This window comes from Bombina bombina, chromosome 4, assembly GCF_027579735.1.
Source record: "Bombina bombina isolate aBomBom1 chromosome 4, aBomBom1.pri, whole genome shotgun sequence".
Lineage (NCBI taxonomy): Eukaryota > Metazoa > Chordata > Amphibia > Anura > Bombinatoridae > Bombina > Bombina bombina.
Genome location: NC_069502.1, coordinates 240,797,672 through 240,812,671, shown reverse-complemented (window position 1 = coordinate 240,812,671; position 15,000 = coordinate 240,797,672). Strand labels below are relative to the sequence as shown.

Below are 15,000 nucleotides of genomic sequence, written 5' to 3'. Positions count from 1 at the left end.
TCTCTCCACATCTCCCCCCTCTCTCCACATCTCCCCCCTCTCTCCACATCTCCCCACATCTCTCCCCTCTCTCCACATCTCCCCACATCTCTCCCCTCTCTCCACATCTCCCCCCTCACTCCACATCTCCCACATCTCTCCACATCTCCCCCCTCACTGCACATCTCCCCACATCTCCCCACATCCCTCCACCCTCTCTTGAGCTGTTTGAGCTCTCTCCACGGCCCTTCACGCTAGGCTCCGCCCCTTTCACGGGCTTTCTCGTTAGGCCCCGCCCCCTTCACGATCGACCACGCCCACTTCTGCTCGGCGCAGTCGGCAGAACAGGTAGGGACTTAGGCCAGTGTGTTTGTCCGCGTGCTGTCTCTACTGCGCATGACAGCTTCGGACAAACACACTTGGCCTTTTATAGTATAGGATATATATATATATATATATATATATATATATATATTATATATATATATATATAATAAAAAGTCTTATATTAATAATAACATTATAGAAAAAAACTTTTAAAATAATTTGGTGGAAAAAGTCATTTTCGGTTTCGGTTTTCGGCCAAGGGCATCCTGCCTTTTCGGTTTCGGTTTCGGTCTAGAATTTTCATTTCGGTGCATCCCTACAACTAACGATTATTTTCATAATCAATTAATCGACTAATCGGATAAAAAGAGAATCAATAATAGTTTTCTATGTTTTAAATAAAATCCACATAATGAGTGTTACAAATATAAACTTCAGACTAAAAATTTACATTAACACAACTGTTTCTTCAATTTTTAAGCAGCAGAGCACAGTTTTATAATTAAACAAAACCACAAACTGCTTGAAAAGAGGTAGAACTAGAAAGAGTTAGACTATCATTGTTAATAACATTCTGTTATTCACTCTTTCAGAAACTTTGCATTGAAATGCAAAAAACTCAACATGTCCACATGCTTCTGGCTAAGGCTGGTTCTCTGTTTGCAGCTATATTTCCTGCAGCAGAGAAAAGGCTGTTGAGGTGTATAAGTAGGGTTTTGTCAATTTCACCAAAGTGGGATATTTATCTTTGTTAGCTCTTCACCAATGCTAAGTGGCTCCTGGAGGCGGGGCGAAGCATAGATAGAGGGAGCTTTGACCTGGGGAGGAAGAGGCCCTGTATGGGGTAGGAGGTGCTATAGGAGGAGCTGTAGGCAAAGTGCTAAAGATGTGGGCTGAGCGGGAAAACCAGCAGATTGATATTTGTAGGAGTTGAGAAAACATCTTCTTCATGACAGCAAGAAGCTTTGTCTTGTCTGTCCTGCCCCTGCAGCTGGAGCCCTTAAGGTAATTGCTTATCCTTCATGGGTAGAGGGTTTAAGCACATTAGGGGTTAATCCCACTCCTTGAGCTCGGGGACAGTATCTGATTTGGAAGAGTTTAGATTAGTGTGACTGGCTTTTATTCCCCTCACAGGCACGGCAGTAATGTATTTTCTGCCTTTATTGCCTGACTGATAAGGGGACATTTGACAGTTTGCTTCCATTCAACTGCTGAGTTGGTATGCCAGGTATTTATTGTCTCTAATGAGGAGGGGGTTTTCCCTGCACTGGGTCCGTGCTTGAATCTGGCAATCTGCAGTGTCAGCCTTTGCAGCACTAGAGAGTCTGTCTTGTGTCTCACAGGATTAGTTTGGAGCAGCAGACTGAGAGCGGTAAGAGAATGTTAGTGGCGTGCATGGGGTTGTTAGTGCTGGGACATAGAACACCGGTATTTGCAGTCTGAGGATTTTTTGGGTGTTTGAATATGTGATAGAGGTACACCGGTATTTGCAGTAGTGACTCTGGGGGCATTAGGGCTGCACAGACCATATGCCTTTATGGAGATACAGCGCTGTTTAACTGAGGGGCCAGTGACTGCAACGGCTCCTAATTGATTTCATGCAGCTCTGTTTGTTGTTACAGTTAGAGTATGCTTGAACTCCCCTCTTTTCCCTTAGATTGCCTGGTACTCACTAGCTTACAGTTTGGTTACTGACACGTGGGATACATGCCCCCCTTTTATTCTCAGGGTGACATAAAAAACACTCGCTGCCATTGTAGTGCTTTTATTAGTTTGGCTGCTATACTTGTGCATGTGGGTGCGTGTCGTAGGGGATTTTCTTTACATTGGGCATGGTGCTGCATGCTGTCTTAAATGTTATGGGACATATTTCAGGTTTATTGTGCTTGACTGTATGGGGAGCACTTGCTATGTGAGATCCAGGGGCGGGGGTTAACCTTCCCGCCGCTGGTCCTTTTTGGCGCGATATCGCTCTGTGCTGGATCAGTGGGGGGTATATATTGTTGCATTTAGTTAGTAAAATAAAAACAGTGGCTGATTAAGGGGAGGTGGATGATATTCCTTATGGGATATGCTACCCTATGCTACCAGGAGGTTTTCTCTTTCAGATGGGAAGTTTTTCGTTTTGTTGTTTTATCTCCATGTTGGTTTGGGCCAATAAGGGGATATACATATTATATACAATGTCAGTTTAACTTTATTACTTATTGTCATGGTGTGCTGGTTTCACTCTCTGCTCTGCATTCAGGGCTTGGAACAGTTTTGCTTATTTTCTAAGATTTCATTTGTTTGTCTGCCATCTAGTGGTGGTTAACTGTATGTTGCTTATAATCTCATTAAGGGTCAGTTTTGCCAAAATAATTGCATTTTCTTGATTTGGATGTGGCTTGAAATTCTAAACAACTTTCTAGTGGAAGTTTATCATTGGATTTGCCTTTTTCCCTTGTTGGTAATGTTGAAAAGCTAAACCTAAGTAGGCTCAAACTAATTTTATAAACTATTGGAACCACCTCTTGGCTCAGAGCAATTTGAAAGTTTGACACAGTTAGACAGACCTACATACTGGGTTTCATTTAGATAACATTGCGCTTACTCCCGTGGAGGTATTTAGGAGTTGGCAATGAGTGGCCAACCTGCATGTCTGGCAAAGCACTGAGATAAGGGAGCTGCCTGCAGAGGTTTAGATATAAGATAATCACAAAGGTAACACATTTTATTCCAGTTGGCATTTTGCAAAACTTGGGAACAAGTAAGGGATTATCTAGTTTGTTTTAAAAAAAATGGAAATTATGATGTAGTCTGTGCCTTTAAAATAATTTTATGTTTTCTTTCCTTTGGTGGATATAATCATGTGTATGTGTTGTCATATAAATGTATTTCTATAATTTATAGGATTTAATATGTACATTAGACAAATGGTCCATGCAATCATTTATCATTTGAGAATTATTCTCTAGGGTTTTTTCCAATTTATTCCTCTGAAGGATGTGTGTCATGATATGGTGGGTATTCTTTCATTGTACGGGAGTTCATATGTTACAATCTCTTTCATTACAAAAGGGGTCACAGCACTGTCGGTGGCACCATTACTTATGTTAGGTAGTATAATGTGACACTAATAGGGTACAGTTTTAGCATAAGCCAAGAGGGTTGTACATCATCTTCCTAAGGGTAGACTGCAGCAGTAAAACTTTGTGCAGACCCTCTAAAAGTTTTGATCTCTAAAAAATTACCTTGGGTTCAGACTAACTTTATAGCATTGCAAGCTCTGTTGGTGCTTTGCATATGCCTGATGATGTGGATACTATGATATATATATGTGTATGGCGATTGGATATCGCCCTCTTTCGGAGGATACTCGGATCTTGCATTGCAACTATGAATTTACTGTTTTGAGATCACTAATATGATTGTGGTATTTCCTCTGGTGAGGGGATTTCCGTGTCGGCGTCGGGTCCTATTGGTAGTATTTAACATACTTTTATCTTGAAGGGACATTTTTACTCAGGGTGTTTTCCACCTGTGGTTTTCCCAGGGGTCCACTCTGCCTGGTGGGATGTATTGAATTGTCACAAGTATTTCAATTACCCTTATATAGGTTGATGTAAAAGGGTTATTCCACTATAGTATACCCAACCATCCTTAGATTTGGCTTTAAGGCCAAACTGTGTTGACATAGCTTGTGGTGGACATTGCACTCCCAGTGGGGTAAGGAGGAGATGGGGTAATAAAGTGTTAATTTCACATTGTTCTATACAAGTATTGGGATCAGTTTGTGGCCACTAGGTACACAATGTGATACAGTAAGGAGATCGGATTATACCTACAGATATAAGATACAGACACATGTATATGTACACAATGTGATACAGTAATGAGATCTGATTATACCTACAGATATGGGATACAGATGCAGGTATATGTACACAATGTGATACAGTAATGAGATCTGATTATACCTACAGATATACCATAAAGACACATGTATATGTACACAATGTGATACAGTAATGAGATCTGATTATACCTACAGATCTCATATAAAGCCACATGTATATGCACACTATGTGATACAGTAATGAGATCTGATTATACCTACAGATATAAGAAAAAGACACATGTATATGTACACAGTGTGATAACGTAATGAGGTCTGATTATACCTACAGATATAAGATACAGACACATGTATATGTACACAATGTGATACAGTAATGAGATCTGATTATACCTGCAGATAAGATAAAGACACCGGTATATGTCCACTTTAATACATGGAATCAGCTGGTTCATGTACGTGAATGAGCCATAAAGGAGCAAAGGTGATACTTGTTATCCTGTATGGGTTTCTATTTGCCTGGCCTGCCAATACCCTTGCCTGTCATGCATCAGGGATGATGTTATAGAATGGCTGAAGATTGTGGCTGGGGGGTGGTGTCAACAGGGACATAGTATCTGCTCCCCCCCCCACCCCTAATCACACGGTCATTGAATTGTTGAGGGCAGTTGGATTGCTATGGCTGTGTTTCCATGGGTTGATGGGAGCGATGCACATCCCTGGTTTTATAACTCACTGGCCATTGCATTTTCGAATTTCTGGTGGCATCGCTCCTTGGAGTTCTCGCCATGGGCGAACGGAGTAGGGAGAGTATTCCCGGTGTGGCTTCAGTAGCACGAAAACGGGGTTCACCTATGATAAAATTTTGAGCGGAATGGAATGGATTGATTTAAGTTAGGGGCATTGGAGATGGTGTCAATTCAGGTGTTGGGGTTTTTTGCTACAAGGGTTGTGGAGGATGGGACTCCTGCTGATTTGTCACCTGGGATATATGGCTGGGTTATGTGGCACGTGGCTACCACGGTTTCAAAGTGTTCATTTTCCTTGAGAATTTGGGCAGCCACTGAAGCTGCTGTAGGGAGTTTGGTGGCAAAAGGTGTGGGTAAGTGGAGGTTATTCTAGGCTCTTTTGTTGGAGGGTGTCTAGTATTTTGGGTGTTTCATTTGTTTATGGTTGTTCCGTTCAGATTGTCGTAGTTCTGGTAAACATGTGGGTAGTGGGCCGATTTATTATTATTTGTCCCTGGTGTGTGGCTCTGGTTGAGAAGGAGGGCCTCCAGCCTGGGTTTTTGATAAGCAGCAATACTATTGGAGGGTTTGGAGTACGGGGCCCCCATATTGGCTTGCATGTTGCCGCCGGTGGTGGTTTACGCTGAATTGTTCCAGTATAGGGGGGTACTAGTGGGCCAGGCCAGGGTAATGATTTTGGTTGACTCGGGGAAGCCTGGTGAGTAAGATTAAGGTGGTGTGGGGAAGTTTTTTGGGAGCTTTTCCAGGGTTTTAACCGTTGTATGGTCTACCATGGTTACGAGATTGGTTGGGGGATGGAATGGCTCCATTATGGCCTTACCAGGAGGCAGGAGCTGAACAAGCTGGTTGCAGCCTTATGCGTGGAGTGCAATGTGTGGTGGGTTAGCCTCCCCATGGGGTGGGCGAGCAGGTTAAGTAGCTTCTTGGACACGGGGTTCCTTGGAGCTTGGGGTTTGTAAAGAAATAACGGGCTTATTTAAGTCCAGGTGAATTTATATACGGCCCGGTCAACAAGTAAATGGAGGTTAGTGAATTAAGTTTGGGAGCTAGCATCTTCATAGTTGGCTGAGTTTACATGGTTAAGGAGTTATGTATTTGGTGTCTTTTAAACTTGTTATTTACTAAACGGGCTGTGGCCAGTATTTTTTTTCAAACATAAGGTGTCTGTGTATTCTTTAAGTGTTGAATGCTTAAAAATTTGTCAAGGGGATGTTAATCGACGGCTCATGGGGTCTAGTAAATAGGATCATGGGGGCATTTGTGCAGAGACTTGGTGTGGTGGTGGACTACTCAGACTTAGCTGAGGTTGGATTGGGTGAGTTCTATCTGCCCGATGGGGTGCATTTGAATGACGGTGGTCTGCAGCTGTTTATCTTTAATTTTAAGGAGGCACTGTGTGCGGTTGGAGGGTTGGCGGGACTGGGCTGAGGCGTCAGGCCAGTCGGTGGCGGGGGTGCTAGCCCTTAAATTACAGAACAATTATGGCCAATGGTTAAGTGTGGTGGTATTTTGCATTCCCATGGGGGAATTCAAGATGGGGGTTTCTAAGGGCACGGGGTTCCTTAGAAACTTATATGGATGATCGCTGACGGGCCCAACCACTTGCACGGTTGGGTCCAGTAAAAGGAATTACGGCCATAGTTAAAAGATATGGAAATCAAGAAGGACTAGCACCGCTGTTGGTTGATGTGTAAAATGTTTACAGTTATTTGCACTTTTATTTATCGAGTTATTGAAGTTTTTACAAAGTTTTATTGAATAAAGGGCTGCGGCCAATTTGTACCAAAGCTAAGTCTGTTGTCTGTTATTTATGAGGGTGGTTGTTGGAAGGATGGTATGGGGGTGTTTCGTGGGGTTTAAGGGGCCGGAGCTTGACGACATAAAAGGTCAAGTGGCTCCTGGAGGCGGGGCGAAGCATAGATAGAGGGAGCTTTGACCTGGGGAGGAAGAGGCCCTGTATGGGGTAGGAGGTGCTATAGGAGGAGCTGTAGGCAAAGTGCTAAAGATGTGGGCTGAGCGGGAAAACCAGCAGATTGATATTTGTAGGAGTTGAGAAAACATCTCCCTCCCACCCGTCCCTGATATTTGTGTGAGAGGCGTGTTTTATATTTGTCATTTTAGGTTTTTGTCGCAGTTGGAAGGCGGGGGTGCTAGCCCTTAAATTACAGAACAATTATGGCCAATGGTTAAGTGTGGTGGTATTTTGCATTCCCATGGGGGAATTCAAGATGGGGGTTTCTAAGGGCACGGGGTTCCTTAGAAACTTATATGGATGATCGCTGACGGGCCCAACCACTTGCACGGTTGGGTCCAGTAAAAGGAATTACGGCCATAGTTAAAAGATATGGAAATCAAGAAGGACTAGCACCGCTGTTGGTTGATGTGTAAAATGTTTACAGTTATTTGCACTTTTATTTATCGAGTTATTGAAGTTTTTACAAAGTTTTATTGAATAAAGGGCTGCGGCCAATTTGTACCAAAGCTAAGTCTGTTGTCTGTTATTTATGAGGGTGGTTGTTGGAAGGATGGTATGGGGGTGTTTCGTGGGGTTTAAGGGGCCGGAGCTTGACGACATAAAAGGTCAAGTGTTTTCTACCTTGGCAAGGGGCCTCTCAATAAAGTAACCCTTGACTTCATTGTAACATAAAAATATCTTGAATATCTATATGCAATGGTAAATAACCAGCTATAAGGTTAGGGGAAATATCTAGTCCGCTCTAAAAATAACGGATATATACTTATAAAGGTTGAATCTGGTACATATTATCACAATTTATTAAAAATATAAAAAAACAATAAAAAACAAAATCAGAAGCGCTAAGGACTGAATATCAATAACAGGACAAAGCCTTACACATTTTTGTATACAGTACATATAATCAGCAATAGCAAGCAATATGCTAATAATTGTGCAAACAGATAATAGTGCACATCAATTTAAATAACTCCCATCAATCTAGGGGCAAGGTGTAAACAACAAGCTTGGCACTATACCATGAAAAGCATAGTTCCAAATCACCAGATTTAAAATAAACAATCCAAATGATTCCTATTATTTTTGGGTTGCACATAAGCCAGGGGTAGTTGTAAACTTATACTGTCCTGAAAAAGTGAAAAGTAGACGTCCTTTAGGCTAAGGACCTAAACATAAAACACAATACCAAGTGCAGGAGCTCAATGGAGTGAAGCAGCTGGTGTTGTGCACAGACCAACTAATTGCAAACCAACTAATCGATTAATCGATTATGAGATTCGTTGACAACTATTTTCATAATCGATTATTATCAATTATGACGATTAGTTGTTGCAGCTCTAAATCAATCTTAAATAGATAGGAAGATTTGTCAATTTCAGAGTCTGATTCAGGATCCTCTGAACCAGAGAGATCCTCATCAGCAGAGGATATTTCAGTATGTTGTCGGTCAATAGAAATTTCATCAGAATTATGAGAAGTTTTTTTTTTAACAATTTTTATTGAGGAATTATACAATACAGTTGACATGCTTTTATAGGAATGAGCAATACAATGACAAGTTGATATTTCAAAAACATGCTTGTAAGTCCTGAATAGTAGTCCTCATTTTTCATCCCTTTGAATAACAATGCAGACCGCTCATGGGTCTTCCATATTGTAATGTAAACACAAAGATAGGGATTGTATAATGATATTGCATAAAAATAAAAAAAATAAAAGGAGGGGGGAAACTTCTGGGATTCAAGTATGAGTTGAATATACACATTATACAATAAATGCATCAGATATATATCATGGTTGTCTCAGTATAGGATATCAGCATATATATCCATAAATGATATATGTTTGTTAAACCAAATAAACAAGACAATAAGAAAGAAAATCAAACAAAAACAAACCATAAGTTGTAACTAAAATATGGAAAAAGCTTGGTCTGATGGAAGGATCAGAGGGAGAGGAAAGCGTGTGGTCCTATAATTCCAATTAAAGCAATTCACTTCCATTTTCTTCTAATACTGATCTTGCACACTCCATAATTGACTCCAAAACTAGGTAACTAATAGATAGCATTCCGTGCTTGATGTATACTAGTTTAAGGGTATATACAGAGAGCGCAAGTCTTAATACAGGATAAGCTTGAGGATATATTGTTCTATTTAGAGCAGTAAAAAACTAAGGGTGCAATAAGCATCCTCAGGGCATTTACTCTGATCAGCCTTCTCATTCATCTAACTATATAACATTTCATTACCCAGGTGAAGCATTTAGATTTGAGTTTGTGAGATCTTTATCTATCCCTGTTCTATGCATATTAAAACAAGGTGATATACTAGACTGAACAGGTTCACAAATCAGTATTGCTGTGTGTCGTGTAAAGCTCACATACTCATTGTTCATAACATAACTAACCAACTAACAAGGTTAAACTAAGAACAGTGTAAAACTATTAAATCATCTCATAATTTAACATATAAATCCTGAACCTAACAACATATTTTAAACACTTCGCCACAAAATTATTCTGACTGACAGTTGCCATAAGCAATAACTGCGCTGGATGATAGAATCATATTTATATACAATTAACCCCCTGTGTCCAGCTGGCCATAGTAGGCGATAGTAGTAGGAGTGTTCATGCGGCAACTGCCAAGCCAGTTCAACTGGGTCAGTGAGACATAAATCTTAATAGTGTTTTGTGTGGCTAGTAGAGCAGGTACCTCAAGCATGTTGCCGAGTATTTCAGGGGAAGGAGCCGACTTGTAGCCGCGATCTATTAAGTGCGGTGGTATGTCTCTTACTGTGTGATGGGTTCCATGTAGTGATCCCATCCTGGTTGCTCTCTTTGAAATCCCCACTTTAGTGTAGCCTGGCCCGGTATCTTTATGTTGAAACCGCGTTGCTGTGCCCATCTCTGCTGTTTTCTGTGTTGCAGCACTAGTGGTTTGATTTAGAGGTTTCGAAGGATCCATAATCACTAGAGGCAATTCCAGAGGTAATTCCACTTGGTAAAGATCCTCCTCATGCTGCGCTTTATTATTCTTGCTTGGAGTGGAGGTCGGCCAGTGTATGAGCTGTGTGTTAACCCTGTATACTCCAAAAGATGAGTCTGCTTTTGGTGCGTTCACCGCTCCAGCAAGCTTCTGTATAGCTGGAGGAAGATCAGTTATAATAGAGCCTGTCTGGATATTTTCCTGTAAAGGATCAATAGTAGGTATTGTGCTCTCCTGTTCTGCTTCTAAGCGCTGCAATAAATATTCATATGGGGCTCTCTCTATCAGCTTTAACATGCGTTCGTTGAATCTTGCCATGAGTTCCTCGTGGCGTAGCTGGCTGTGTTCCTCCTCCATGTTGGACATCCTTTGCTTGTTGCAATTAGTTTATAAGCAAGCTTTCACTTTGTCCCCGTCGTTAACGGTATGAAGTTTCAGCCCTCTGATCCTTTAGAGCTGTGTGATGGTGAAGAATCGGTAAGTCGGAATGATCCGGCAGCACCAATAACCCGTTTCTTCCCGGTGGGGGGGGGGGGGGGTGGATGCCTATCAATGGGCCGCTGCCCTATGCCATAAAGTTCCGAGCTGAGTCTCCAAAGTCATGTAAACGGCAAGAGGGGTAATTATGAGACCACAACTGCCAGAGTCGTGGTATCTTTATGATATTTAGTCGTGCTCTTGCCGTTTGGACACATTAATCAGCGGATTAGTGTTGATTCTGCTGGAGCCTTCAGAAGTTGCGTCCTTTCCAGTACACTGCACGGACACGCCCCCAGAATTATGAGACGTTTTAAAAGACCTTTTACGTTTATTTGAAGACAGAATAGAAGACATAGCCTTTTCTATAGCTGCAGCAATATAATTCTTTACATCTGCAGGAATATCAGATACATTAGATGTTGAAGGAACAACAAACAATGTATTTGTACTAATAGAAACATTATCAGCATTCAACAGCTTATGACAAATGCCACATAATTGAGCTGAAGAAATAACATCAGTTAATTTACAACAGACACACTTAGCTTTGGTAGAACTGTGTTCAGGCAGCATGGTTTCTACAGCAACATCAGAGGCAGGATCAGATTGAGACATCTTGCAAAATGTAAAAAGAAAAAAACAACATTTAATCAAAATATCCAATTTCCTCATATAGCAGTTTCAGGAATGGGAAAATATGCTTATGCTAAAGTAAGATGCAGAAAAATAAGCATTATAGCTCTTAAAAATATAAAGGGAACCAGAAGCAATAAAGGAAGAGGGGTTATATACAACATAATTTTGGTGCCAAGTATGACGCATGACGCCAAAGAAAGTGAAAACATTTTTGGGCACCAAAGCTAACACCAGGAAATGACGCAACTCGCGTCATAACAAGTGCGACTTTACGCCAAAAGAACCAACGTCAACAAAGACGCAGGAAATGAAGAGACTTGCGTCACCATAGAAGCAACTTCGAGGCAAAAAGAATTTGTGCCAAGAATGACGCCATAAAAAAACAGGCATTTTGCATCCTTGCGAGCCTAGTTTGCCCGCAAATTTTTTGGAAAACAAAGTCTAATTGAAAGAACTGGAACCCCAGGTAAGAAAAAAATTAAAATAATCTTCCCAAACATAATTTCCATACTGAAACTGATAGTCTGCAAAAAAGGGAAATATACATAGACCTGACTCATGGCAAATATAAGCAAAACACATATATTTAAAACTTTACAATATAACAAAGCGCCAAACATAGCTGAGTGTGTCTTGAAAAAATGATACATACTTACCAAAAGATACCCATCCACATATAGCAGACAGCCAAACTAGTACTGAAAAATATCAGCAGAGCTAATGGTATAGGAGTATAACGTCGATCTGAAAAGGGAGGCAGGAGATGAATCCCTGCGACCCATCACAGACAGCCTTTGAATAGATTTCCCATGGGTGAAACCATAAAATTAATAGGCAATACTCCCCACACATCCCTCTGACAAACACTGTACTCTGAGAGGAATTGGGCTTCAGAATGCTTAGAAGCGCCTATCACAGAAGAAATCAAGCACAACTTACTTCACCACCTCCATAGGAGGCAAAGTTTGTAAAACTAAAGTATTGGTGTGATGGGAGGTGTATTTATAGGCATTTTGAGGTTTGGGAAACTTTGCCCCCTCCTGGTAGGAATGCATATCCCATACATCACTAGCTCATGAACTCTTGCCACTTACATGAAATAAATATACTTTTCAACACAAACATATTTAAACAAAACAAAACAAAAATCTATTTTAGATGCCCTAGACAAAATATATTTCCTCTTAAGTACTTTATCATTGGTACATGGACACAAAGCCATAAAAATGCCCTTACCCATTACCCTTAATAATACTAGCTAAAATATAAGTTTTTCTGGGCAGGGACATCAATGTTGCTTTCTTCAAGTTACAAAGCACTTAAACTCCTTTGTATTCATATATAAATAACTGTACATTACATCAACTTTACACAAATAAAAGTCAACAACATAGAAATAAATTGGATTACCATTTTGCCAGCTTTTTTTATGGTCTGGTACTTTGTGTTTGGCGTCTTGGTCGGTTTCCTGGGCTTGGTCTTATCTAGCACAGTATAGACAGACAGACAGAGACGAGCCATACGTGGTAAATCACACACATTTATTTCAAACTCCAGTGTCTCGTTCCAGACATGGTCATTCTTTCCTGGCACCTCAGAGCTCATGATGGGTTTACAGAGGAGCTCTGTGCCATGGAACAAGCCAGCCCGCACCACAACCTGCATTAAACAACACATTAATGGAGATGATCATATTGAGCATTGATAGCAAATAATTATACCCACTATTATTGTAGTTTATTATTACTTTTAAACAATAAATACAATCTAAATAGCTCAAAGTCAAAGGGATATAACATTAAAAATCTGTGAACAGTAAATGTGTAGAATAATAAATGTGTGCAATTAAGACTATTTTTTTTGTGTTTGCCTTATTTTTAAGACTATTCACAAAGCAATATCATATGAGTTTTCACTGGTGGTATATAATTCTACGGCACATAAGGTAAACATAAACCATACATCTGTGGTACTCTTCCCCTTTTAATTTGGGAGGGAGGCTGGAACTACCTAAGCATTTAATTTGACATTCGACATGTTTAGGAGGACTTGCCCATAATAAGAGTAATTCATGAGCGAAAGACATCTGCAAGAAGAACCTGCCTGGGCTTATACATATGCCTAATTATGGAGTTTCTCTTAAAATTGATTCCATGTTAGGAAGTGTACTTAAGAGGCTGCATAGAGCAAATAGCCACTACTCCGTTCTTGAGCCATAAAACTTTATAATCTCAAGCAGAGAAGGTTATGATCATAGCAGAAAATATAAAAAGACAATGTAAGAGGTAAAATAAAACAATACAGCTATTTTCAGTAAGGATGGTTCATCCACAAATCAGATATAACGAGGGTCCAATCCTCAAGAGTATACATTTAGTTGAAGCTTATGTGAGCTGCACATGCACTAAAAATAACTGTTCTTTGAAAGATCAATATCAGGAGACTTATCCAAAGGGTCTTTGTAATATAATAATAAGGATATAGTGGAAATTAGCATATCTACTTTAGTTAGATACTCATTATTTCCTAGGAAGATTTAAGGAAAGGTTCATACCTTGACAAGGAGTCTTTAGCCAGGCTAAAATCAGACTTACATTTATTAACTCATTATTACTCATACATATTATGGGGCAGCAATTAAACCTTATCAAGAAATGAAGAAAAAAGAAGGGAGCTATAATTCTGTATTAACTTCCGAAATGATTCCAGTATTAAGATGAATTAGATGAAATACACTCACAAGAATGAAGCACCTGATTGCAAGTTGCTAAATTTCATGTGCTGGGAATTTCTCACAAGCCTCCCAGCTAAAATATTCACAGGCTCACATGGAGACAGGACTGCTTCCAAACGACCCAGAACAGGAATAACACAAATCAAATGTATAATGTTGATAAAAACAGAATGCTCACTCCACTTGTTGAAATTAAAACAAAGTATAACATTTAATCTTAAAAAGCTGCTTAAAGGGACACTGAACCCTAATTTTTTCTTTCGTGATTCAGATAGAGCATGAAATTTTAAGCAACTTTCTAATTTTCTTCATTCTCTTGCTATCTTTATTTGAAATGCAAGAATGTAAGTTTAGATGCCGTCCCATTATCAACAATTGTGAAGCTAGTATACACTGTTGATAATTGACTGCACCATGTCCCATGTTGGGGTACCGTTATGTCCTAAGTGGTAACAATATAATAATGTAACAAGTGTGGTATACTAATCAATTTTTGTATTGCCTACACCATATTGCTTTATGAGATATGCCCATTAGACCTCTTGTATATATGAGCTTCGATATCTTACGCTGTAGCCCATCCTCTGTTTTAATTGAATTGAATTTTCACTATATTGTTTTTGTAATTTGATATATGCCTATCAAGCCATGTTTTTCACGAGTTTGTTCTGTATTTTCTAGCTACCTGTTTTTCTGGATGTACATCATCTAGGTTAAGACATGATGCTTGAGAGATCCTTAACACTAGTAAGCAGGTATACGTTTGCAATATAAACACCACAGAAGTGACGTCATATATGAAGTATTTCTGGCAGGACCGGAAGTGACACAACTTCCGTTTTTCCGGATATGAGAGATTGATGGCACGTTATCACATAGGTGATAGAAATGACACAATATGTTTGGGCACAATACAATGTTATATCCAACACTGATAGATTTATAAACATGATGATAACCCGTATAAGGGAATAAGAATCTTTGCTTTTTGTATAATTCTGTATATTTTTGACTGAGTATTAAGATATATATTAACACCGGAAGTGAAGGTTGTTAACTTCCAAGTTCACTTTAAGCTATACTGGAAATTATGTATGTTTGGCGCTTTTTTGAACAGAAAGGAGGTAACGTTTTGTTATTTCACTGTATTTAAGCACGGTTTTGTGTGTACACTGGATGTTCTGAGGAAGGGGAGTTTTATTCCCAGAAACGTCAATAAATTTGACTCTTTCATTTGAAAAATCCTGGTTCGTCTCTGTTTCTGTTGGAGCTATTATACTTACAGGAAACAA

The 15,000-nt window shown here is 39.8% G+C and overlaps 1 protein-coding gene across 2 annotated transcripts in view; it reads right to left on the bottom strand.

The window, feature by feature from the left end:
* Positions 1–15,000, bottom strand: part of PIK3CB (phosphatidylinositol-4,5-bisphosphate 3-kinase catalytic subunit beta) — an 869,120-nt gene that overhangs the window by 253,700 nt on the left and 600,420 nt on the right. For both annotated transcript variants that reach the window (XM_053709855.1, XM_053709854.1), the window contains one exon: positions 12,385–12,633. In XM_053709855.1, coding sequence (XP_053565830.1) covers positions 12,385–12,633 — 249 coding nt within the window. The remainder of the gene's footprint in view (positions 1–12,384; positions 12,634–15,000) is intronic.